General features: G+C 41.3%; 1 protein-coding gene and 1 pseudogene across 1 annotated transcript in view; both read right to left on the reverse strand.

Annotated features, from left to right (window-relative positions):
- LOC110166143 (cadherin-18-like) overlaps window positions 1-26,589 on the reverse strand; it is a 174,644-nt gene that overhangs the window by 105,023 nt on the left and 43,032 nt on the right. The window contains exon 3 of the mRNA XM_055151377.1: window positions 15,635-15,754. Coding sequence (XP_055007352.1) covers window positions 15,635-15,754 — 120 coding nt within the window. The remainder of the gene's footprint in view (window positions 1-15,634; window positions 15,755-26,589) is intronic.
- LOC129408507 (5S ribosomal RNA) lies at window positions 5,587-5,704 on the reverse strand (annotated as a pseudogene).

Consider the following 26,589-nt stretch of genomic DNA (forward strand, 5'->3'; position numbering starts at 1 on the left):
CTTCCTGCAGGTCGCTCAGACTGACCACGCCTCCCGTCGCCCGGTGTTCTCTGGAGGAGGGTGTCCCAGGTGTGTGAAAGGAGGAACGCTCCGTCATCACGGTTAACGCTGCCCGTGCCTCGTTTCCTGATTTCACTCTCCTCCCTGATCCAGCGTTTGAACTCATTGTTTTCCGATCCAATGACCCGAACCCCGTCCCAATCCAGAATGTGGTTATTTCTTTTACACTGGTCTGATATGGCAGATTTTTGGTTTTCCTGTTCTGCTTTGTCTTTTTGTGTTCTGGTGACTCTCCTTGATGTCATCGTGCATCAGGGAGGCGTGGTCAGTGTCAGCGAACTGCAGGTCCATCAGGTTGACCACGCCTACAGGATGTAACAACAGCTGATATGCGACATGTCACCACCAACACCGGGGACAGTTCTGAAGATGCAGCAGGTGAAACATGTCAACAAGGTAAAATACACTTTACTGTATTGTCTTTAAAAAGAACCCAAGAAGTTAAAGTTCTGAGAAAGAATTTTTTCTCAACCCTAACCCTCGTGTTCGGCTGACAGGGCACCTACAACTTTCAAAAATGTTGGATTTTGTGGCGATCATAAACTTTTTCTCAGCTCAAAATCCTTCAGTTGTCTTAAAAAAACGCTTTATAATCGTTCGCTCCGGCTCCACTTTAGCTCCGCTCGCTCTGATTGGTCAAAGCGATCACATGATACACGAGACCGCGCTCTGTTCCTGTGCCCGCGGGAGAAAAGAGTCACAGGAAGTACATCACAAAACTAAAGGCGAATTTGGAGTCATGCGCCATTGTGCTCGGGCCATTGACTTGAATGGGCGGTCATTTTGAGACCCCAGGGCTTGGTATGGAGTTTAAAAACACAGCGGAGCATGTTCTGTTTTACCACATTACTTCACAAGGTGGGACTAAGTGTTTTCAGTTTGAGAGAAAAACTCAACCTAAATATGCAGGGTTAGACATGTATGAATAAAACAAAACCCAACTCCAGGTCTGTTTGTGACGAGGAAACCACATTAGATCAGAAAATAGTGCAACATGGGCCCTTTAAAGATTGTCAACGGATAAACTCAAAAGCAGAAATTGCATCAAAATGACATGAGTTATCTTGTCTGATCTGAACAGGAGCAGGAGTTATGACAGCAGTGGCTCCTGTGTCCTTAGGCAAGACACGTCACCCACCTCAGTAAAGTGAAAGTGGTGCATCTGAGTGAGCGACTGAGCCTCGCTTCCGATTCCCAGCACTGCTTATGGGATGACTGAATAATGCATGACAATTGACAGCCTTGAGAGCCCAGAAGAGACGATTGCATTGTTATTATCATTAGCACAATTATTAAAGAAGACGCACTGTGCTTGTGTCTGCTGCATTAGACAGATATTATCTATGACACTAGTGGATCATTGTGTTATAATTTGCGCATTTAAATCACAATATTCATCTAGAACGATTTAGAAAACTGCAGATTGTGAGCGTGACAAAAATGACTACTTACTGATTAAGAAAATGAATAAATTTATTAAGTACAGAGCAAAATGGCGTGTTGAAAATAAGCAAATAAAGATCACTCAAACATGCACGAATCACTCCAAATACAAATTCATAGAGTCAATGAAACTACTACAACATGGTCAAAAGATCTGAAAAGTCAATATTGCAGAAAAGGTCTGATTTAAAAGAATCTGCAAGTTCAATAGCAATAAACAGACTTTTGAATATTTTGTCAGGCGGGGAGGGGAAGTCTTAAGGGCCGTTCACACCAAAGCGTCAAAGCATCCAGTTTCTATGTAAAGTCTATGTGGACGCGTGACTAGAGCGTCCTGCGTTTTTGCGGCGCGAATCTGGCGTCGACGCGGTGCATCTTGAGCATTTTGGCGTCAGTGGTCTAGACGCGCGTCCAAGGCGTCAGCGTCAAGAAGTTGAAAATGCTGAACTTTTCGTGTCAGACGTGTCGCGTCAACCAATCAGGGACGAGTATCCAGTGAGGCAGAGACGTTATTATCAGGAAGAAAGACCCGAGAACCAGAACGAGAACCACAAAAACAAGGACTAGACCCTGAATAGACCGAGACTAAACCACGACTAGACCGGGACTAGACTGTGATTAGACCAGGACTAGACCGGGACTGATCCAGTGTCATTAGCGGAGTATAAATATATATACGCCCCAGTTGTCGACCCGATCTCCTCCGCTGATGTTTTATGTCATAAAAAAACTCTATCAGTCTGGTCTGACATTGTTTTGGGAAAAGAGCAGGACCGGGCTCTTGTGTCCAGGACAACGGACGCGCGTCAAGTATTTTTCTCCTGTTCGTCCACGGCGTCAAAAACTAAACTCAAATGTAAAGGCGTCCAAATAGAGGCGTCAAGGCGTTTTTTGACGCTTTGGTGTGAACGGCCCTTTAGGCAGGGAGATAATATTTTGGGCTACTTTCAACAAGTTTGGGCATTTTTTTGTTTTCACACCAATCATGCATTTCATTCAATAAATAAATCAAATAAATGTTGTTCCAATTTAAGGCTCTATAGCGATCACACCCAGCTGCAGACATGGCCAGCGAGATAGGGAGGCAGCGGAATAGGCTCACGTCAGATAAAAGGTGATACATTTCAGAATTTTTAGACGGCAACGCGCCAACCGCCACGTTACCATTTTTTAAGAGCTAGACAGCATTTTTTGCACAATGTCGAAGTGGGGGAAATATAAAAAGCACTATGTAAAGAAGTGGGAGGCTGATGAAGCTTTAAAAGCGTGGGTTGCACCTGTCCTGCAAGATCTGTCCAAGGCACAAATTAAAATACTGTTTTACATTTAACATGTTTTAGCAATACTAGGAATGTTTTTAAAAAGCTGACAGATTACATAGCGTACGTAACATTTTTATTTAAATATTAAATGTCCTTTTTTCTGTGATTAAAGAAAATGCTGTTCTACATTTAACATGTTTTCTCAATACTGGCAGTGTTTTAAAAAGCCCAATAATGGATTATATACATTTATTCAAAGATTACCATATTTTTTGGACTATAAGTCGCTCCAGTGTATAAGTCGCACCAGCCCAAAAATGCATAATGAGGAAGAAAAAACATATATAAGTCGCACTTTTTGGGGGAAATGTATTTTATAAAATCAGAGACCAGGAACAGACATTTCACCTTGAAAGGCAAGTTCTAGTAATAACAATAGAACAGAGAACAACAGACTGTTAATGTCACATATGAACAGTTCTTCAGATAAACTATAACATAAACAACAGAACAGAACAAGTTTACCAAACTCTCCATCTCACTCCAAATCACTAAATCCATTAAATTCTTCATCCTCGGCGTCACTTCTGAGTAACTCTGTGACCTTCGGAGGTAAACAGAGCGCCACTTCATCTTCTGTGTCGCTGTCGTCAGACTCAACGTCAGTTCCAGTTAGAATTATTCCGGCCTTTCTGAATCCCAACAGGATGGTTTCGGTGTCACTGAAGTCCAGGCTTTGTCTGTCCATCCAGTGACTTCCAGGAAAGTTTCATGCCACACTCTTTCGGTGTCACAAGTTTATCCCTCACTCCAAACTTTCTTTCTGCTGCTCGATTACCGTTTTCAGCTGCAGGTTTCACTACTTGCAGCAGGACAGAGGCTCTTTCTGCAGAAGACATGCACAGTAGATCCAAGTGACAGTGGTACAGGAGTATTAGTACTCGAGTAGCAGATACTGACACACAAGCCTAGAGCCGCTGTCAGTGTGAAAATTTTAGTGTATAAATCGCACCGGAGTATAAGAAACACCCAAACCGTGAAAAAAAGTGCGACATATAGTTCAAAAGATACGGTAAATGTTTTCTGTGACAAAATGTTGGGTGTTTTTTTGTTTTTTTTGCTGAAGAGGGCAGGTTTTTGAACAAGATTGGGCAGAAATCACTAAACCTAATCTGGCAACACTGGCAATAAACAGAAATCAACACAATCTGTCAGAAAACAAAACAAAAAACAGCAGTAATAATTTTGCAATAATCATTCAGCCCTACAAACTCATAGCTGCTCCTCACACTATTCCCCACCTCCACCTCTTCTCCTCCTCTGTTCTTTACACCTCCAAACACTTCCTCTCGTGTTGTCTGGCTTCCTCTCCCATCTGCCCTCCTGTCAGGTGAATTCTGTTTAACATGTTGTTCTGGCTCCGCACCTGCCCGCACGGCTAAGTTCACCTGTCAAACGCACTGAAGCACTCGGCGGTGTCCGACCTCCCCAAACTCGCCGCGAGCATTCAGCTGCTAGCCCCTCAGCCACCTCCGCTAACGCAGCTAACACCGCTAACGCCGCTAACGTCCGACGCGAACTGACAACGGCCCCCGGACTCGAACGCTCCAATCATACCGATCCAAATGAAAAGGAGATTTGCATTTAAGGTGAGACACTGCAGGCGAATGGGGAAATAGAATAGGGAACAGAGAAAATGTACAGGCCCTATTCACGCTTAAGTCACAAAACCGGAAGACAAGGGTGACCAGATTTTCAAAATAAAACACTCGGACGTCCCTGGTTTGGGTTGGTAATAATAAAGTTGTGAAACGAGTGCGTAATGACGGAGAATTGTTCAGCATTTGGCACTAATGTGAGTCAGTATAATCACATTTTCTTTGTGTTTTGGTCATTTTTAAGCAGCTTTTCTGTATTTTGCCTAAATAATTGACTCTCTTTACTGTTGGCAGTTATCAGATTGGTCAAAAATAGGGACATCTGAGACATTTCTTGAATAAAACTGGGACAAATCACTGGTTTTGGATAAATCTGCTGAGACAGGGGACACGGGGCTCAACACTGGGACTGTCCCGGGGAAACAGGGACGTCTGGTAACACTAGAGAAGACGTCTTGAAACATGCAGATGAGGACTTCCTTAGTACACAGGAAGTCGTCATCCGCATGGTTCCAAACTTCTTCCGTAAGCGTGAATAGAGCCTATTGTGTTTTAGATAATGTAGTGTTTTCATATTAAAAAATAAAATTGTAAAAAAAAAATGTCAAAATTGTACTTATTTTGAAGATACATCTCATCTCATTTAGTATTGCAGTAACTCAAAATTGTTACATCAGTTTTAAGTCACATCCAACATCTTTTCATGTTGTTTTATTCTTTATATTGTTTTTAATTATGTTCTGTAGCACGGTGTTCAGTGTGTGTGTGTGTGTGTGTGTGTGTGTGTGTGTGTGTGTGTTTTTTTAAGTGTGTTATACATAAAGTTACAATTGCAGTTGCAGTACTTTTTAGGGTAAAAATTTGCAAACAAAAAACAAAATGACTTGAATTAATAATAATAATGCATCAGTTTTATATAGCGCATTTTTGGACACTGAGAGACGCTTTACAGAGCATTATTCATTTACTCCACACCCAGTGGTGGTAAGCTACTACTGTAGCCACAGCTGCCCTGGGGCAGACTGATGGAAGTGAGGCTGCCACTCTGCACCATCAGCCCCTTCCGACCACCACCATCACTCACACACACCACTTTCATACTCGGCAATGAGGGTGAAGTGCCTTGCCTAAGGACAAAACAACAGCTTTTTACAACTGGCGCCTCCATGTGGCACCTGATTTTCCCTGCAGTCTCCCATCCAAGTACTAACCAGGCCCAGCTTTGCTGAGCTTCTGAGATCTGATGGGATCAGGCTTTGACAAGCTGGTACGGCCACAAGAACACGTTAAGAACATTTTACTTCATGAGTAGATTGAGTAGATTCAACTTGACAAGTAAAATGATCTGCCAATGGAATAAGTGCGTTTTTCTTAATTCAAGCAACATTTGATTTTGTTTCTTATTTTAAGTGCTAAATGTTGTTTTTCTTATTTTAAGTGTAACAAAATGTATTTTCATATTTTAAGTACAAAAAGTCTTATTTCATTGGCAGAACATTTACTTGTCAAGTGAAATCACTGTCAGTGTCAAATCATGATAAAACTTTCTTAATTCAAGTCAAATTAACTTGACTAGATTTTGTTTATTGCAGTGAACAAACTTTTAAGTATCTGTAAATCTTTCTGTAAAATTCGGCAAAATCTTGTTTAATAGCGAATACATTGTTCCCTCATCAAAAACATATCAGTTTTAGATGCTGTCCATGCATGTTTGAGTAATTTAGTGATCTCTCCTGCTAGGGGCACTATTCAAATTAGGCAGATCATGGCAATTATCTTACAGCTGTAGCCTAAAATTCTGATAATATAGTTTTCGTGAATTCTAAATTATTATCTCTTGGGCCCTATTCAAACCCTCTTTATGATTAAATGATGCAAAACTGTACACCAAAACTTCAGAAACGTGGCAGTAGCTTCGCAAGTAGGATGGATATTAATTGTGTTGTGATAGCGCTCTGAAGGGGGAGTGACTTAGCGTAGAGAGCGAAGGGAGGGGAGATTTATAAAGCATGTTACTTCAATAAGAACGAGATTGTTTGGCGTATGTAGGAGCTACTTTAAGGGGAGATCTTTAGGCTATATTCAGAATTTTATATCACATTTTCTATACATTCAAATGCTCTTTTTTTTTTTTTTTTTGCATCAGTGTAAAATTTGATGGTGGATGAGTCGATGCAAACGTTGGATAGCTGGTGGGCGACGTTGCATCAGATGTTTGCACCGAGGGGATACGGAACATTTATGGAAGACCACCTTGAAATTGACCAGACGTGATTCTTGGAGGAGGAGAATGTTCAGCTGTGGGTTTTATGAGTCATAAGTGAATGAACATTTAAAATAGAAGAAATGAGAAAATTCTTCAAGAGCACAAAATAGTCGTCTTTAGGTTTGAATAAAATTGTGAAGGTTGAATCGTCATGAAGAACAGACTGTACCTGGGGTTGTGTTTTGGTTCAGTGACACTCGCTTCAGAATTCACATATTTTTAAGTCCTCTCCGTCTCCAGAACCTTAAACTATATAAACAAGTGGACTAAGTGAGTTTGACGTCACCCACAGCGTTCAGCTCCACTCAAATAAAACTCCTGCTGCAAGCGGTTACAGGAGCGAATTTAGAGCCAGCCTATTATTTGGAAATCCGACCCCGAGTCTCAGCCTACGTTTATATGATGACGGTCCGAACAGAAGACACAAAAGCGGTGTCGCGTCTTCACTTTTTATTCCACGTTTCGACGAGTTTTCGAGAGGAAATCTGTGTGCATACGGTGACGCAAAAGTGGTGATGTATGTGACGTAAACGTGTAGCAGATCTGACCAGAGTTTTGCGTCTTGGGCAGTGTAGACGGAAACACTACGTCAGAGCATGTTCAACTTTCCCACTCTGGAGGGTGGTTTCAGATTTTTGCGTTTTTAAGACCCACAAAACGGCGTCACTGTCTAAACGAAAGGCATTCCCGATAAAATATTTTGTTGTTTTTACCCGCAAACGTTCTCGTGTAAACAGGCACTCACAGTCATGATTGAGGTGGTTAAACGTCAGTGTTCAGAAGATTACTTTTAAAATGTATTCCCCTACAGATTACAGATTACATATCCCATTATGTAGTTTGTAACATAATCCATTAAATTACTTAAAGTGAGTAACGTAATCTGAATACTTTGGATTACTTGGTTTGCTGTAGAGAAGCAAAGACCAGGATATCTTCACATAAGTCTGCTAAAAGAAAATAAAAAAGCCCAGAAGAGGAGGAGACACGGTCCATGCAGCATGATTTAGTCCAGTTAAATCCAGTTTTAGACCTGGGTTAGACCTGGTTTAGACCTGGTTTAGTCCTGGTTTAGACCTGGTTTAGTTTTAGACCTGGTTTAGTCCTGGTTTAGACCTGGTTTAGTCCTGGTTTAGTCTTGGTTTAGACCTGGTTTAGACCTGGTTTTAGACCTGGTTTAGACCTGGTTTTAGACCTGGTTTAGACCTGGTTTAGACCTGGTTTAGACCTGGTTTAGACCTGGTTTAGACCTGTTTAGACCTGTTTTAGACCTGGTTTTAGACCTGGTTTAGACCTGGTTTTAGACCTGGTTTTAGACCTGGTTTAGACCTGGTTTAGACCTGTTTAGTTAGACCTGGTTTAACCTGGTTTATGGTTTAGACCTGGTTTAGACCTGGTTTTAGACCTGTTTAGACTTTTTTAGACCTGGTTTTAGACCTGGTTTAGACCTGGTTTAGTCCTGGTTTAGTCTTGGTTTAGACCTAGTTTAGACTTAGTTTAGAACTGGTTTAGACCTGGTTTTAGCGGCAATGAGGGGAATTATTATTAATTAATTATTAATTATTATTAATTATTAAAATTATTAATTTTAATATGTTTGTCAGAGGCTGGGGGCTCTCTAGAACACACCCATATCATTTTAACGTCAAATATTTACGTCTCTAGCCTTCACACCAAAAAAATAAAATAAAATAAATAAATGAATAAAAATAAAAAATAAAAAAGAAGAAGAAGAAATTAAAAATGCATCAAAAACTGTCCAATTTTGGTGCTATTTGGTGCAGTATAGCCAACAAAGAAAAGCTGAGATGTACAAAAATGTACCTAGGAGTGCAGAAGGGTTAAACACAACAAACCCAGGTCTAGAATAGTATCTGGACAAAACAGCATCAATTTTCTCAATAAATAACAAATCACAAAATACCAGCGGTGTCAAAATCCCCAGCAGGTTTCAAAATAAAAGGATGAAGGCTCGATTCACTATTATTCACTCTTACACAATGAGGTCCGCTCTCGTATTGAATTTGATGAGTTTTAATCTCTCACCGCCTGCCAGGGGAATACACTGCCCAAAATAGAAGAACAGGATCAGAATATCAATAACTCCACAGCTCTCCCGTGGATTACACATGAAATATGAATGGGTTATTTACGGCACGACTAAAACACACTCGGTTTAAACGTAGAATCCGTTTCACAGACAAGTGTGATCTTTTGCAAAAACAAAAAAAAAAAAACTAAACTGAGCCATGTTTTGAGAATTGAAAAGCAAAATTGAAGATTGCAAAAACTCTTCCGCTGCTGTGAGGTTTAGTTTTGGATTTAACATTAAAGGTGCACTATGCGCAACTTTTCCAGCAGAGGGTCGGTCACCTGCTTGTCTCCATGGAGATGTTATTGCTTTCCCTTGAATGTTCCGCATATAACATGAAACATTTTCATCTAGCATTTATTCATTATGGGTGTTTCTATTGCTCAAAAATGCAATAATTGTCTCTGTGAATAGGGTTGCCTCTCCACAGATCTGACCTGTAATGAAGCCTATAGTTGTCCCCTTAAGATTGATTTGGTTTAACTGCAAACAAAGCAATAACTTCTGCATGGAGACAAGCAGGTGACGGACAGCCAGGCTGGCTCCACCTAGTGCCTCCGCTCAATTTCATTTATCTTCAGCGACTAGGTCAGGAATCAGAATACAATAGAGGGTTCGCAATAACTCCAGAAGTGCGAGTTCGGGCACCAGCCAATCAGCGAAGAGCCATATATTCTGTGTTGGCAACGATTCCTGAGATCGAAGATTTAAAGTCAGAACAAGAGAATGTTTGGTGAATTTTATCAAGAGGATTATTGCTCTTCTTCCTACGGGGTTTGGGAAAAGCTTAATATACTAGTTAGCCCCATTAGAGGAGCATTACATACGTCACAACCAAATAACAGCGACTGGTTAAATGATAAAAAGTACCCGCCTACCGTCGAGCGAACGAATCCTAACACTGTGAGGTCAGACGGTTTCTATGAAGTGTAATGAAATGAAACCGGCTGAGGAATCAGGCTAGGTGATGGAGCCTCCACCAGAAAAAGTAACACGGTGCATTTTTAACTGCCGACACGTGACATATTTATATTTTGAAAATGTGAAATTTGGCAAAAAACAAGAAATTAACAGTTTTCATTTTGTGAGTTTCACTTTACAGTTTGTCAGTTTTCACTTTTGTTGTTCCCATCAGGTTTGTCAAGTTGTTGTGTTCAGTTTTGTATCATGTTTTGTATATTTATGTCATGTAGGCGGAGCCTTGGACAAACTCTTACATCTAACCATAAGGAGGGTTTGAATAGATCACTAAATTACTCAAACATGAATGGATGACATCTTAAACCTGTTTTTGATGAGGGAACATTGTAACATTGCATAATAAAAGCATGTTTAGATTTTATAGACATTTTTTATTCATTGTGTGACTTTTCTGGTTCAGGGTCCATCAGTTGCTTTTCTCCACGGAGATGTTTTTGCTTTGTCTCAAATGTTTCACATTATGGCATTAAACGTTTCTTCCCAGCGGAGGAAAGCCCGAAGCCAGGACTGGTGGAGCCAGATTGTCCGAAAAGCGTCAGAAGGGCGACCCGATGAGGATGAACGACCGGAATTATTTTTTAAGAAGAATAAACGTTTGCATGATTGAGGAATAAATTAATTTGGCTTTAAAATCAGAATAAACCACCCACTTACTTCAGAATTAAGTTTAATTCTGAATAATCATTGTTAAGAATTAAGTGTTTACGTGGTCTTTTTAAAGCGGGATTGATTTTTATTCAGAATTAAATCAACAAAACAAGAAAAAACAATAACATTTCCATAGAGATAAGCAGGAAATGGACCCTCCACCAAAAAAAGTTACACAATGCAACTTTAAAATGCTAATAAATCTCCTAAAAAGTGACACAGTGGGGCTTTTTAGGAATGATAGAAAGTGTGAGCTGAGCCGATGTGACTGCAGACTCAAAACAATAGCATCGAGCTTCAAAGTTGTGCATTGGCAACAGATACTTTCTAGTTTTTCTTTTTTTTACCCCCCCAATTCCTCCTAAAAGTGCTAGCTGCGGAGTTTCACACAACAAACTCAAACTTGGATTGGTGCCTGGATTCTCCCTCTGAAAAGTCTGACCCAGTTTTCTTCCAAAGCCTCAAACTCCACGAGAGGAAAGTCCACTGCTCTGTTCTATTGTCTGTGAGGAAGAACAGAACAGGCTCCAGACGCACAGACACACAACAAACACAGACACACAATGAACAGAACGCACACAACGAACACAGCTATTAGTGCGTTTGTTTATCTCCATTTGCAGAGAAATATGAGGAGGAGGATGAGAGGGTGGGAGAGGGTGAAAGAGGAGGAGGAAGAGAGTGGAGGAAGGAGGAGAAAGAGGAAGATGGGAGAGAGGAGGAGGAGGAAGGAAAAGAAGGAGGAGGAGGAGAAGAAAGAAAAAGGAGGAGGAGAAAGGAAGAGGAGGAGGGAGATTGAGGAACAGGAGGAGAGAAGGAGGAGGGTGAAAGAGGAGGAGGAAGAGGGAGGAAGCTGAGAGAGGAGGAGGAGGAGGAGGGAGGAAGAGGTGGAGAGAAGATGGAGGATGAGGAGGAGGAAGAAACGGGAGGAGAAAGGAGGATGGAGAGGAATGGGAGGAAGAGGAGAAGAGAGGAAGAGAGAGGAGGGAGGAAGAGAAGGAGAGAAAAGGAGGAGGGAGGAAGAGAAGAGGGGACAAGGGGGAAGAGGAGGAGAAGAGAGGACAACGCCCAGCAAAAATTCTAAAAGTGCAGATGTGATATGTAGGCAAGGCAACTAAAAACTAAAGGCAACTAAAAAAAACAAGATTTTCAGTAAAAAACTTAAATAGAATTATGCCGACTATGTTTTCTATTGAGTCGCAATTAAAGGTCCTATATTATGCAAAATTGGAATTATTATAATGTTGTTATCTCAGCCCTGGACTTGGTTTGTTTTAGGCCCTGTCCATGCTAGTATGTATTCAAGTCATTTTCGTTGTGGATGCAGTGTTCGTTCACACTAACCCAATGGAAAACGGCTCCAGAGACGGAACGATCTGGTGCCGCCAGCTCCCACGAATTCATTGGAGTACAGATCTGATCCGGCACTGTGTGGACACCTGAAAATGCTGATACGCTGATGGAGGTCTATGCGCCACGAAGTAATACAGCGCCAAAACACTAAGAGGCTAGAATATATATGTCCATTCATATCTAAAGTCTATGTGTACGACCTGCAGAAAAGTTTAACATGAACCATCTCCAACGCGATACAAGCACATAACAGACTCACCATCAGCAGAACACCCCTCTGTCACAGAAAGAACACTCATATTCCACTGAGTCGTGTCCTTTGGTCTGACAGAAGCAGAACCGCGTGTTTTTTGAGCGCTTAGTTTATGCAAATTAGCCATGTGGTTTTAAGTTTTGTTTCTGTAAAACGTAAACAAATATGCTCAAAGCTGTGTGGATAGGGAAGACTTTGCTTGCGGACACAGAAACGACGTGCGTGGATGCAAATTGTTTCCGACATGGTGACGTAACCTTATTCATACATGTTTGAGTAACTCTTTATTATTAGTCTGTCTACATCTCCAAAGCTCAAAATGCTCTTTTCCACCTTGTGATGTCACATAGATTTCAAGTTAACAGCTCCCTTTACCTTTTGTTCAGTAGCAATTGCCATTTCCAGGGTTGAACTTATAAATTAGTCATTAGCAGTGAAGGTGTGAGAATCAAACGAAACACAACTCCAGGTCTGTTTGTGAAGAGGAAACATCATTATATAACGTAGATCAGAAAACAGCGTAATATGGGCCCTTTAAAGTCTAATTTTGGATATAAATACACTTCAAAAGACATCTCTGTGGGGAAAAGAGATAAAATATAATGTTTATTTAGCCTTAACAGCAGAACCCAAATGAGCCAAAGTTTCATTTGGAGCTGTAATGGTGAAGAAGAAAAGCAGGCCTCAGCAGGGCTCTCCCCCGGGCACACTGGCAAAGTAAACAACCTTTATCTCCGCACACTAAAAAGAGACGCTTTAAAGGCGCAGCACAGGAGCACACGACGAGATGGCCACCCAAGATGAACTCCTCTCTGAAAGGTTCGACTCCAGAGCTGAAGTCCACAGAAGACTGATACTGGACTGTCTGCTGTTTATCGAAAAATACCAAATAATAGCCTGGCTTTAATTAACCGTCTTTAAACGCCGGGTGCAGGTGAATATTTTGATAAACAACCACCAGTTCCAAATAACGTTGGGTCCGATGTATTTAAAAAAAATTAAAAAATCAAGAAAGAAGATGGACGTTTTTCTTCTTTGCCTGATTTGTTTTGCTTTGTGTTTATGTAGCCTATCGTGCTTTCTTTTGTTGATGGCTCCGGTGCAGCCAAAAAAATAAAAAAAATACGACTTAAAATTTAAACTTTCTATGGTAAAATATGCAGAGGAAAACTCCGGAGAAGCAGCCGCGAGATGTTTTATCTGTTGACCCCAAGAGAGTGAAAGATTGGCGAAAAAATAAATCTGAGCTTCAGCGTCGGTTCGAGGAGGACAGTAAAAGGGTCAGGCCAGTGAGGAGCTCGAGCTAAACATGTGGGAATGGGTTGTCAGCAAACAAGCACGCCACGAGAGAGTGTCCCACAAAATGATCAGGGAGATGGGTAAACAAATGTACGCTGCCATGATCAATAGCAGAGATGAGAAGGTTGCACGCTTCACTTGCAGACAAAGTAGGCAAAATAGTCGCCAGTAGGGATGGGCAAGATTTGTCGACTAACCGGTAATTGGTCTTTAAGGATTTCATTGATCATGTTCATTTTTAATCGACAAAACTGAATGTAGGTTGCTGTGGGTAGCGTGAGGAGACAAGGCTGTGTCTGACAGCGCAACCACTGGAGTTGTAGCTTCACAGTCTCAAGTTTGGGCTCTGGCTCCTTGGAGACATTGTACCACCCAGTGAGTGTGTTTACTCATATAGAAAAAACTGGAAAAAATATATAAGAATTTACCACTGTCTTTGTAGTAAATCTTTATATAATGTTTATATGTGTCATCGATGGTTTACTCCTGAAAGTGGCCCCTTTTGCATTTTTCTCGTACAACTATATTATGAAAAACTAGTAAAGATAAAGTGAAGATTTTGCATGACATTTACAGGTAATGTTCATGATAAACTACATTTTCTTTGTATGATCCATGTAATGTTTGTATTCTTTAATTATATGTTGCAGAAAAAAACATCAGAATGTGAAGGGGGATTTGAACCCAGGTCTACCACATGGAAGTCCAGTGAATTACCAGCTGAGCAAACCAGCTGCTGAGTTCAGAAGGGACAATAGCAGATATTGGGGACAATTACACACCCCCAGACACACACCCATGCACACATGCACACATGCACACACACACACACACACAAACACACACTGTGATAATTTTCTTTCTCACTCTCATACACACACAACACAGCAATCAAGTTTAAGGAAACAATCATCATTTCACTTGTTTTTCTATGAAATAAATGACCTTTGTCCAACACTTGTAAGGATATTGTATGTGGGATTAGTGTCATATACAGGCCTACGTTTTATATGTTTCATGCTGCACATATTTACCAAAGTCATATACAAATCTTTTAGGATTCATGTGAAACATGTTAAAATGGTGTATGGTTTGTTTATATCTTTTCCATATGGGTACAGCACATCAGTGTCCCGGGTATGATCGGGTTTTTTGAGTATGGTGCATGTAAACCCAGTAGCCCGGTTACTGCAACATAAAGTGCATCTGTCCAAAAGACAAACACTTTTCTGTCTTTTCATCACAACAGTAGCCTAAATAAATAAAGTGACCAACATAAATAAAGTGAGTGAAATTACTTTTAAATAAAGAACTAAGAGCAGTACTTATAGTTCATGCAAATGAGTCATGTGGTTTTAAGATTTGTTTCTGTAAAACATTAACAAATGTGTCAAAGCAGCATTAAACACATTATAATCTAAAACGGGCTGATGTGGCTATAGTGTGTTGTATGTTTTTGAGAAGGTAACAACATTAGAACATGGTTTAAAGTTCACAAGAGTCAATTTTGCGTTAATATTAGACCTTCAAAAGCTCTTCAGATGTAAATTACCACTGCAGAATGTTGAGTGAATGCACAAAAATGTAAAGCATTTAGAAAAACAACTCTATAAAACAAATGCGTCCACTTTGACCACAATAAAAATATGTAAAAATATGATCAGGTTTAACATTTAAGTTCAAGTTTAGGCTCGAATATTTCGCAGAACATGCAAACTCAGGAACAACAGGACTCACTGAACCACTGTGTTACCAAGAAAAGATCCAAAGGAGAACCAAAAAGTGCAAATAATTGACTCTAAATGACTGGGAGATCGCCATTCGCTTGTTTCTATGGATATGTCAGTGCTCTGGCTGGAATGTTCCACAGTATGACATTAAAGAGCTCTGACTTATATTTATTCAATTGCAGGTGGTTTTATTGCTCAAAAATACCTGCAAAAACAGGCATTCTGACTGTGAGCGGGGGGTCGCTTCTCCACAGATCTGACCTGTAACTTGGTCTGGTTTGGTCTCCATGAAGATAGAAATTTTTAATGCCATACTGTGGAACATTCCAGACAAAGCAATAACATCTCCACTGGGAAATAATTTGATGGAACCTCCACCAGAAAAGTTACACAATGGACATGTAAACAAATAGTACAACTGGAAAGGACTTTGCAGACCTCCAGTGATTTAGGGGCAGGGGCAGGAGCAGGTGCAGGTGCAGGGGCAGGTGCAGGGCAGGGGCAGGAGCAGGTGCAGGGGCAGGTGCAGGGGCAGGTGCAGGGGCAGGTGCAGGGGCAGGAGCGGGGGTAGTGTCGAGGGAGCGCCTACCTGTCTTGGGGTCGACGGAGAAGTGCGGCTGTCCCTCCAGGAGGCTGTACACGATCTGAGCACTGTTCCCGTAGGTCGGGTCGTCTGCGTCTGAGGCCGTCACCTGGAAAACCGACGTACCTGAACACAACACGAGAGAGACGTGAGAGAAGAAGATAGACAACAGTGTACCTGAACACAACACGAGAGACGTGAGAGAAGAAGACAGACAACAGTGTACCTGAACACAACACGAGAGACGTGAGAGAGAAGAATACAGACAACAGTGTACCTGAACACAACACGAGAGACGTGAGAGAGAGACAACAGTGTACCTGAACACAACACGAGAGACGTGAGAGGAGAAGAATACAGACAACAGTGTACCTGAACACAACACGAGAGACGTGAGAGAGAGACAACAGTGTACCTGAACACAACATGAGAGAGACGTGAGAGAAGAAGATAGACAACAGTGTACCTGAACACAACACGAGAGACGTGAGAGGAGAAGAAGACAGACAACAGTGTACCTGAACACAACACGAGAAAGAGACGTGAGAGAGGAAAAGACCACAGTGTACCTGAACACAACAGGAGAGAGACGTGAGAGAAGAAGATAGACAACAGTGTACCTGAACACAACACGAGAGAGACGTGAGAAGGAAAAACAAGAATGTACCTGAACACAACACAAGATAGGAGAAAGAGAGAAGGAGAGAGACAACAGTGTACCTGAACACAACACGAGAAAGAGAGGTAAGAAGGAGAGAGAGAGACAACGATGTACCTGAACACAACACGAGAGACAGAGAGAGAGAGACAACAATGTACCTGAACACAACACGAGAGACAGAGAGAGAGAGACAACAATGTACCTGAACACAACACGAGAGAGAGAAGTGAGAAGAGGAAAAGACCACAGTGTACCTGAACACAACACGATAGACAGAGAGAGAGACAACAATGTACCTGAACACAACACGAGAGAGAGAAGTGAGAAGAGGAAAAGACACAATGTACCTGAACACAACACGAGAGAGAGAAGTGAGAAGAGGAAAAGACCACAGTGTACCTGAACACAACAGGAGAGAGAGATGAGAAGAGGAGAGAGACCACAGTGTACCTGAACACAACATGAGAGACAGAGAGAGAGACAACAATGTACCTGAACACAACACGAGAGAGAGAAGTGAGAAGAGGAAAAGACCACAGTGTACCTGAACACAACATGAGAGAGAAAAGTGAGAAGAGGAGAGACCACAGTGTACCTGAACACAATATGAGAGACAGAGAGAGAGACAACAATGTACCTGAACACAACACAAGAGACAGAGAGAGAGAGACAACAATGTACCTGAACACAACACGAGAGAGAGAAGTGAGAAGAGGAAAAGACCACAGTGTACCTGAACACAACACGAGAGAGAGAAGTGAGAAGAGGAGAGACCACAGTGTACCTGAACACAACACGAGAGAGAGAAGTGAGAAGAGGAGAGACCACAGTGTACCTGAACACAACACGAGAGAGAGAAGTGAGAAGAGGAGAGACCACAGTGTACCTGAACACAACACGAGAGAGACATGAGAGAGAGACAAAAATGTGCCTGAACACAACACAAGAGGGGAGAAAGAGAGAAGGAGACAGACAACAGTGTACCTGAACACAACACGAGAGACATTAGAGAGAGAGACAAGGATGTACCTGAATACAACACGAGAGAGACGTGAGAGAGAAGGAGAGAGACAACAGTGTACCTGAACACAACACGAGAGACATTAGAGAGAGAGACAAGGATGTACCTGAACACAACACGAGAGAGACGTGAGAGAGAAGGAGAGAGACAACAGTGTACCTGAACACAACACGAGAGAGAAGAGAAAGAGAGAGAGAAGGCAAAACAACAGTGAACCTGAACACAACACGAGAGAGGGTAAAAGGAAGGGAGAGAGAGAGATATATAGAAAGCAGCAGTGAGACAAGACAGAAAGAGGGAGAGAGGAAAAAAAGAAGACAAGGAGAGAGGGATAACAACAACAGGAGAGAGAAAGAGAGAGACATTCACACATGTGGTAATACAGGACGTGCTTCACCGTGTTTTTAAACTCCACACACCATCACTAGAATCATTGGAATTGCTGATCTCTACTGAATTAAAGGTTAAAGGAGCTGTTCATTTGAAAACTACCTCTTCATGACATCACAAGGTGGAACAGAGCATTTTGAGCTTTGTGATGTAGACAGATGAATAATAAAGGATCACTCAAACATGTGTGAATAAAACAAAACACAACTCCAGGTCTGTTTTGATGAAGTATCAACGTTATAACAGAGATCAGAAAAAAGCAGATTAAATTCTCTTTAAACCTCCAGATAATTGTCGATCTAAAAACACAGCATTATTATTATTCAGTGTTAAAACAGCAGATGTACTAATGAAATGCCTCCTGCAGTGTCTGTGTGCACATGCTCCCCGTTAGCAACACCTCGCCTCATTCAGCACAATCTGGAATATTTTTACAGTTTCATCTCGGTCTGTCTCAGAATCTGCTTAGACCGTTGCAGTTTCAAAATAGATGGATTTTTTTTTTAGCTGTTAGAAAACACGTGCAAACAGCTACGCATTTAGAGAAGGAGAGTGAGACGGAGGTGCAAAAGAAGGATAGTGAATATTTTAAAGGTGCTATATTACGCAAAATATACTTTAGTGATTTAAAGGTGCACTATGTAAAATTTCTGGGAGTTCGCCATCTGCATTAAGGCTGCGTTTACACATAGTCGGGTGTGTTGAGAAACTAATATTTCCCTCCCTCCGTTTTCCAAATTAACATTGTGCACACAGCATCCTTTTCAGATTACATCAGCCTGCATAAATAGGCCACCGAGCGCCGTCATAACTACACCAAACCTCTGGGCTAGAAAGGCTGGCGCCACCTAGTGCCTCTGCTCAATTTCATTTCTCTCCAGTGACTAGTTCAGGAATCAGAATACACTAGACGGTTCGCAAAAACCCCAGAAGTGCAAGTTCGGGCACCAGCCAATCAGTGAAGTGCCACATATTCAGTGTTGTCAATGATTCCCGAGATCAAGGATTTAAAGCCAAAATAAAGAGAATGTTTGGTGAATTTCATCAAGGGGAAAGACGTTATTACCCTTCTTCCTACGGGATTTGAGAAACGCTTAATATACCAGTTAACCCCGTTAGTGGTGCATTTCATACGTCACGACCAAATAGCAGTGATTGGTTAAATAATAAAAAAGTACCCGCTACTGTCGAGTGAACAAAACCTAAGGCTGCGAAGTCAGATGGTTTGTACGAAGTGAAACGACGTAAAACCGGCTGATGAAGCAGGCTACCTCTGGGCGGCGCCTGGATTAGATTCAAACCTGTAGCATTTATTTCATTACAGTTGTAAGTATTACTCACAAATATACGGTGGCCGACGGGGGCCAAACGCACTGCAATAGCTCAATGCGTCTCATTTAGAGTAAACAACTTCAAGTACAGAAACGATGCAAATTCACAGGGTCAAACACAAGTTTAAACGAGGTACAAACAAAAAAAAGTGGTGCAAATGAAAAAGAAAACGCGCTGCAAGAAACAAAGACAAATGCATCATCATCAAATGCGCTGCAAATAGAGAAACAACGCAAAGCGCGAAACGGTGAAAACCAAGAAAACACCTGCAAAAGAAAAACGCTGCATAAAGACTCACCACAACGGAAGTGCTCCAAACCTGCAGGGGGCGTGCTCAGTGTAACAGCTCAATGGAGAGACACACCGGCTGGACAGAGAGAAAGGATCTGCCTTTGAATGAGACAGAAACAGCTGACTGACGATAAACTACAGCAGGGACTAATGATTGTTACGGTAAAGTGGCTTTTATTTGATTATATTCATCTACTGTGTTACGGTCATAACCCACAAAACTGTCAAATAAGTTTGTTTTTAACTGTGTTAACTGTGTGAACCTCGGAGCTTTGAGCTAAAACTTTAGCTACTAATTTGGAGCTAACGCGATGAAAAGTCCACTCAAACTTTCATATTTGAACAGAAAGCGTCGTTGTCCTGAAAATAAGTGCCATTTCTGGATCTTTGCCTGGAACGATGGACCAGGCTGAGAGAGACTTTAGTGCAGCGGTTTTCAATAGGTGAGGCTCGCCTCCTCTGGGAAGCGCCAAAGAGCCACTGGGAAGGCGCGACACATGCAGATTAAGGTTCGGACTAGACCAGGACTGATCCCAGGACCGAACTAGGACTAAACCAGAACTGAATCAGGATTGAGTGTGGGTGACCGCGGGCAAAAGGACTGGCGCAGAGCTCTGCGCCCCACGGCGCTAAAGCAGCTTGATCGTGCTTTGCGGACACCTCTCTCTCTCGCTCTCAAATCCAAGATTAGACCTGGTCTAGTCCTGGGCTAGTCCGGGCCTTCACAGTCAATAATTAGTGAAATATTTTTGGCAAATAATAATATCAGAGGTAGTTGACGTATTCTGAAGGGATCCTTGATTGGTGACTGTAAGATTTTTTTTTGACTATTACTTAAACACAAGTACAAGCAAGTACAGTAGTAAACTACTACTAACAGAGAAAACTGTAAAGAGAAAACTGTTTGAAATGTTTTATATTCATTGTCTTTTCTCATCTGCAGACTCTTGTATGAGGACACAACACACTGCTGGGGCCACAGAACTGTTGGCTGATGAGACACTCATGATTCATGAAATGGGTCAAATGCAGATTACAAAGTAAAGCCCACACTGCACTGGAGGTGCTGAACCAGACTCCTGCCACAGATTAGGTATGGTGCATGTTGCATTGCAAACTCCAGTATTAATAAGGGCTGCAAATGAATCATGCTCATGTTGAGATCATGATTTAAAGAGTAAAAATACTTATATTAATATTTAGCTGTTTCAATTTAGATATTTTCCATTTTCCTGTAATCATTTTGTAGTTTTCGTAATGTGTGTGTCATTACCAGTGTTGGGAGTAATGTATTATAAAAGTAATGTATTACAGTAATGCGTTGATTTTTGCTGTAACGCAGTAATGTAAGGCATTACGGGGGAAAAATTGTAATATTTTACTCGGTACAAATGTGAGTAACGCGCGTTACAATGCTTTTTTAACCTGGATTGAAGTGGTGGGTTTTTCTTCATAGAAATTCGCTAAAATCACAGTGAAATCAGCAGCGGTGAAACGCCGGAGACGCGGCCAGATAAACCTTCAGTTAACCGCGGGTGAAAGGACCGACCCAGAACTCTACGCTGTTTAGACCTGGTTTTGAGACCTGGGTCACTTCTGGTTTAGACCTGGTTTAGACCTGGTTTAGACCTGGGTCGGTTTAGACCTGGCTCGTCTCTAACGCGATTCACTTTTCGCGGTCTCGCTGTTTCGCTGATTTTTAGAATTTTTTTTTTTTTGTGCAATTTTGCATGCCTTTTTTTGTTTTTAGTGTATGAACACGTATTGCGTTCCTCCCGCTGTGTCCTGATCGGCTGAGGGACTCCTGTCTCCTGAACAGTACAGTACAGAATATGTTCAGCTGCCAAATTTAAATAAATGTTCAATCTCTAGCAGTGTGCTTCTGAAGTGCTGTATGTCTGCAAGTTTTCTCTCCGACAAAATCCACAACGTCGACGAAATGTTCTGCACCGACAAAGTCTCCTGCGCTCACACCCAAAAGACAGAGGACGATGCAAACCATCGCACAAAAAGTTGGACTTCTGGACACGTTGAAGGAAGGTAGAAGTTACGCGCTGTAGCAGAGTTTTGCACCGGGTCTTGTACCCGCAAATAGTTGCTGAAATCAGGACCGTGAGCCCGAGCAGCAGGGTGTCCATAAAGCGCGATCGGGCGACAGCCGCTCTTACCTCCATGAGGTGCGGAGCAAAGCCGGTCCTTTCTTCTGTGGTCACCTTCGAGCCCGTCCCGACAGTGAGTCCTGTTTTAGTCCTAGTTCAGTTCTGGTTTAGTCCTCCACTTCAGTCCTGGAATCAGTCTGAGGTTAGTCCTGTTATAGTCCTGGTTTAGTCCTGGTTCAGCTCTGGTTTAGTCCTGGTTTAGACCTTGTTTTAGTCCTGGTTCAGTCCATATACGGCTCAAAAGTTCAGCTTTTTCGCAGTTATTTTGGTGAGAGTAACTTAAAGTAATGCAATAGTAATGTAATGCCTTACATTTTAAATGCAGTAATATTGTAATGTAACGAATTACTTTGAAATGACAGTAATAAGTAATAAATAACGCATTACAGTTTTAAAGTAACTTGCCCAACAGTGGTCATTACTGGTTTTCACTCTGTAGGACCTGACTTTGAACCTATCAGACATAAGGCCCATTCTGCTCTTCCTCCTCCAGAAGACAAGAGATACATCAGACTGAGTGGCCCAAGTACAATGGTTCATGTCTTCACTGTCCATGTCCAGACTCACTGAGGAGGAGGTCGTCCAGACTGCAGCAGATCTGTAGGGCCTCTGGTTGCATCAGGCCTCCCTCCTGCTGTCTCCAATGTGTGTTAATAGTGATGTGTCCTTAAATTTTAGGTTTAACTTCTAATTTCTTGCAGAAGTAAAACGGTAAAATGGTGGTTTCTTTTCATCTTAGCTGAGGAGCACCTAAACAACTTCATCACTGAGGCAGTGTACCATGGTAAATGTGCCCTTATATGATATTACCAAGTGTGTGAGACAAAACTGAAAACATATCATTTGCTCATAAGTTTATCTGAATGTTTTTCGTCTATACTGACATTTGTTTCATGGTGAAATGTGCCGTTTATTTGGTGTCTCTTTGGTAGTAACTGATTACATGCACTATAAGAATTTACTATTGTACTGCAGTTATGCAGTGATATTGGAGGTTTCTAGGACTGTATACGTGTACTGGGACACTTCATCCAGAAGAGTACTCCGATTGGAGAGTAGAAACAAACACAGGAATGTATTTTTTTGAGCTTTAATGTCTTGTCTTCAATCTTTTCTGCTGATTGTTTGATTTTGTCTGGTTATCTCTATCATAGACACAGACTTTGATTGGTTAAGGGAAATGACCTGAAGCCAGAGCAGTCTAGTAGTCTAGTCTGCAGTAACAGTGTCACATTGCAAAGATAATTTGTCCATTTTCAACTGTCACCTGGCTCAGTAAAAAGGTAACAATTTGAGAGTACGCTGACATACAGTTGTTTGTACAAACCTATTAATGCAGTGTGTGTGTAATGGGTTTAATGTCTGACTATTCACATTATGATTATTTCCCGAAGTTCCTATGATTGTTTAATAAATCATCTTTTCTCAAAGGAGAGATGTCTTTTTTTAAATAAACTGATGTAAATGCATTCCCGGTATAAATGTAATCACTTATCAATAGAAACATACTTCATAATGCATATCCCATCACAGTTTTTGAAGCTTTAAGGTCATTTAGTCTATTTTAGATGTATCCCAGAAATAAAACCATTTTGTTTTTGCAAAAGTTAAACATAAGTTTTCGCTTTCAGCCATAAGATTTGGATGAGAATTATTAGAATAACTTGGTCTCCTACAGTTTGAGTACCCATGCGTAATGTTTTTACCGATTTTTGTACGTAATTTGTGTGGTGCCTGTTGTTAGCATTAGCGTTAGCATCTAATAAAATAACTACACCTGTCTCATTTCAGCACGGCCTTTGCGGTCCGCGGACACTGTTACTGAGCGCCCCCTGCAGGTTTGGAGCACTTCCGTTGGCGACTCTTTATGCAGCGTTTTTCTTTTGCAGGTGTTTTCTTGGTTTTCATTGTTTCGCGCTTTGCATCGTTTCTCTATTTGCAGCGCATTTGATGATGATGCATTTGTCTTTGTTTCTTGCAGCGCATTTTTTTCATTTGCACCACTTTTTTTGTTTGTACCTCGTTTAAACTTGTTTTTGACCCTGTGAATTTGCATCGTTTCTGTACTTGAAGTTGTTTACTCTAAATGAGACACATTGAGCTGTTGCAGTGCGTTTGGCCCCCGTCGGCCACCGTACAAATACCTTGAAAAACGTGCATTACTGAGCGGGCTCGCCTCTCCACAGATCTGTTAAAGAAGTGTCAAAATCGCTGACCTCCGAGCCTCATTTGTCTCTGGTTATGGATATGAAACATCAGCTGTGTGCAAATGCAAACACATGAAAAGTGTCTGCAGCAGAAGAAATCCGACTGCTGCTCTGAATGTTTCATCATCATCAGAGCAAAAGTGAAACACTGGTCGCACTTTTGACACGTCAGCTCCTAAAACTCCGTAAGATTATCTCACTTTACACACAAAACTGGAGTTTTCCCAAATCTCCACTCTAGCTGCAGTTTTCAGAAAGATTTGTTTTCAGAGGCAAATTCACCGTTTGTGTGTAAAAGATGGGTACAAACGAAGGGAAATGTCTCAGTTAAAAAAAATAAAAATAAAATACTTACTTGTAAACAGGGCCTAAACATCTGTAAATAACCCAGGGGTATAATTTGTCTTAGTTAAAACCTCGTGTGACATTTTAAAATTACTTTTATATCGCACTCTATTTTCTGTTGTTAACCATTAACTTTCACGTTTACGTTTAGAGCTTTTATTTTGAAGGGTGTATTTTATTTATTTAAAGGGTATAAAAAAAATTTAATTAGCTTGACATCAAGAACGGCAAATGTTATACGGAGGAAATGTGTGTATATATATTTTTAGATATTTTCTATGCCTTTGTTTAGCTTCTCCTCTGAAGAGGCACAAAGATATGTTATTGATTTAAATATTTCTTTTGGATAACTTTGTGTTTCTGGCTGTTATCTTTGTTGATTGGTGATGTCAAGATGAATATAAATAATAATCAAACTTGCGTTGAGTTTTGTGTCCGTGTTCTCCAGTGCACATGCGGGACACTTTTGAGGCGTTTAAAGTTCACACTGGAGATCACACACAAGTCACATTTAATTGGAAATGTGAACGATCTTGCAAAAAAATTGAATTTCATTAAAAAAAAAAAAATAAAATCGAATTAAACTGTAGCCATAACGTCTCTACAGCCAGGAATCCACCAGAAAAATCACATATTGCTCCTTTAATCATTTCATGAATTAATCAGACACTCCTCACACTTTTGCTAATGAGAAATTCTTCAAAATGAGCTGAACACCAGGATGCAATAATTAATAATAATGGAATTGAACCACCAACTCATGCTTCTGTGACACTAAACCTGGGCTAAATGCTGCACGTGTGGATCAGTACTAAATATACAGACGCATGAACATATTGTGAACAGGAGGTGTGTGAGCGACAGAGACGTGTTTAGAGCTCACACACTCACAGCGACAACGACGAGAGAAACACTCACATGTGGAGACGGAGAGAAGACAGGAGGAGAGGAAAGAAGAGAGAAGACAGGAGTGGGAGAGAGGAGAGGAGGGAGAGAAGGAGAGGAGAGGGAAAGAGAGGAGAGAGAGAGAGAGAGAGGAGGAGGAGGAGAGAGGAGGAGGAGAGGAGGAGAGAGAGAGGAGAGGAGGAGAGAGAGAGAAGAGAGGAGAGGGAGAGAGAGCAGAGGGAGAAAGAGGAGGGGAGAGGAGGAGAGGAAGAGGGGAAAGGGAAAGAGAGGAGAGGCAGAGAGAGAAGGAGAGGAGAGGAGGAGGCAGAGAGGAAGAGAGGAGAAGAAGGAGAGAGGAGGAGAGGAGAGAGAAGGAGAGGGAGAGAGAGAGAGAGAGGAGAGAGAGGAGAGAGAGAGAGAGAGAGGAGAGGAGGAGAAGCAGAGAGGAAGAGAGGAGGAGAGGCATAGAGGAGAGGGAGAGAGAGGAGGAGAGGGGAAGAGGAGGAGAGGGGACGAGGAGAGGGAGAGAGAGGAGAGAGGAGGAGAGGATAGCAGAGGGAGAGAGAGGAGGAGAGGTGGAGAGAGGAGAGGGGGAGAGGAGGGGGAGTAGAGAGAGAAAGGGGTAGACAGATGAAAAAGAGGGAGGAGAGAGAGTGGGAAAGAGGAGAGGGAGAGGGAGGTGGGTGAATTAAGAGAGAANTCATTTGTCTCTGGTTATGGATATGAAACATCAGCTGTGTGCAAATGCAAACACATGAAAAGTGTCTGCAGCAGAAGAAATCCGACTGCTGCTCTGAATGTTTCATCATCATCAGAGCAAAAGTGAAACACTGGTCGCACTTTTGACACGTCAGCTCCTAAAACTCCGTAAGATTATCTCACTTTACACACAAAACTGGAGTTTTCCCAAATCTCCACTCTAGCTGCAGTTTTCAGAAAGATTTGTTTTCAGAGGCAAATTCACCGTTTGTGTGTAAAAGATGGGTACAAACGAAAGGGAAATGTCTCAGTTAAAAAAAATAAAAATAAAATACTTACTTGTAAACAGGGCCTAAACATCTGTAAATAACCCAGGGTATAATTTGTCTTAGTTAAAACCTCGTGTGACATTTTAAAATTACTTTTATATCGCACTCTATTTTCTGTTGTTAACCATTAACTTTCACGTTTACGTTTAGAGCTTTTATTTTGAAGGGTGTATTTTATTTATTTAAGGGTGTAAAAATGTTTAATTAGCTTGACATCAAGAACGGCAAATGTTATACGGAGGAAATGTGTGTATATATATTTTTAGATATTTTCTATGCCTTTGTTTAGCTTCTCCTCTGAAGAGGCACAAAGATATGTTATTGATTTAAATATTTCTTTTGGATAACTTTGTGTTTCTGGCTGTTATCTTTGTTGATTGGTGATGTCAAGATGAATATAAATAATAATCAAACTTGCGTTGAGTTTTGTGTCCGTGTTCTCCAGTGCACATGCGGGACACTTTTGAGGCGTTTAAAGTTCACACTGGAGATCACACACAAGTCACATTTAATTGGAAATGTGAACGACCTTGCAAAAAAATCGAATTTCATAAAAAAAAAAAAAAAAAAATCCGAATTAAACTGTAGCCATAACGTCTCTACAGCCAGGAATCCACCAGAAAAATCACATATTGCTCCTTT

Source organism: Boleophthalmus pectinirostris, unplaced genomic scaffold (genome assembly GCF_026225935.1).
Source record: "Boleophthalmus pectinirostris isolate CB_2022bp ecotype Guang Dong unplaced genomic scaffold, ASM2622593v1 HiC_scaffold_16, whole genome shotgun sequence".
Taxonomy (NCBI): domain Eukaryota; kingdom Metazoa; phylum Chordata; class Actinopteri; order Gobiiformes; family Gobiidae; genus Boleophthalmus; species Boleophthalmus pectinirostris.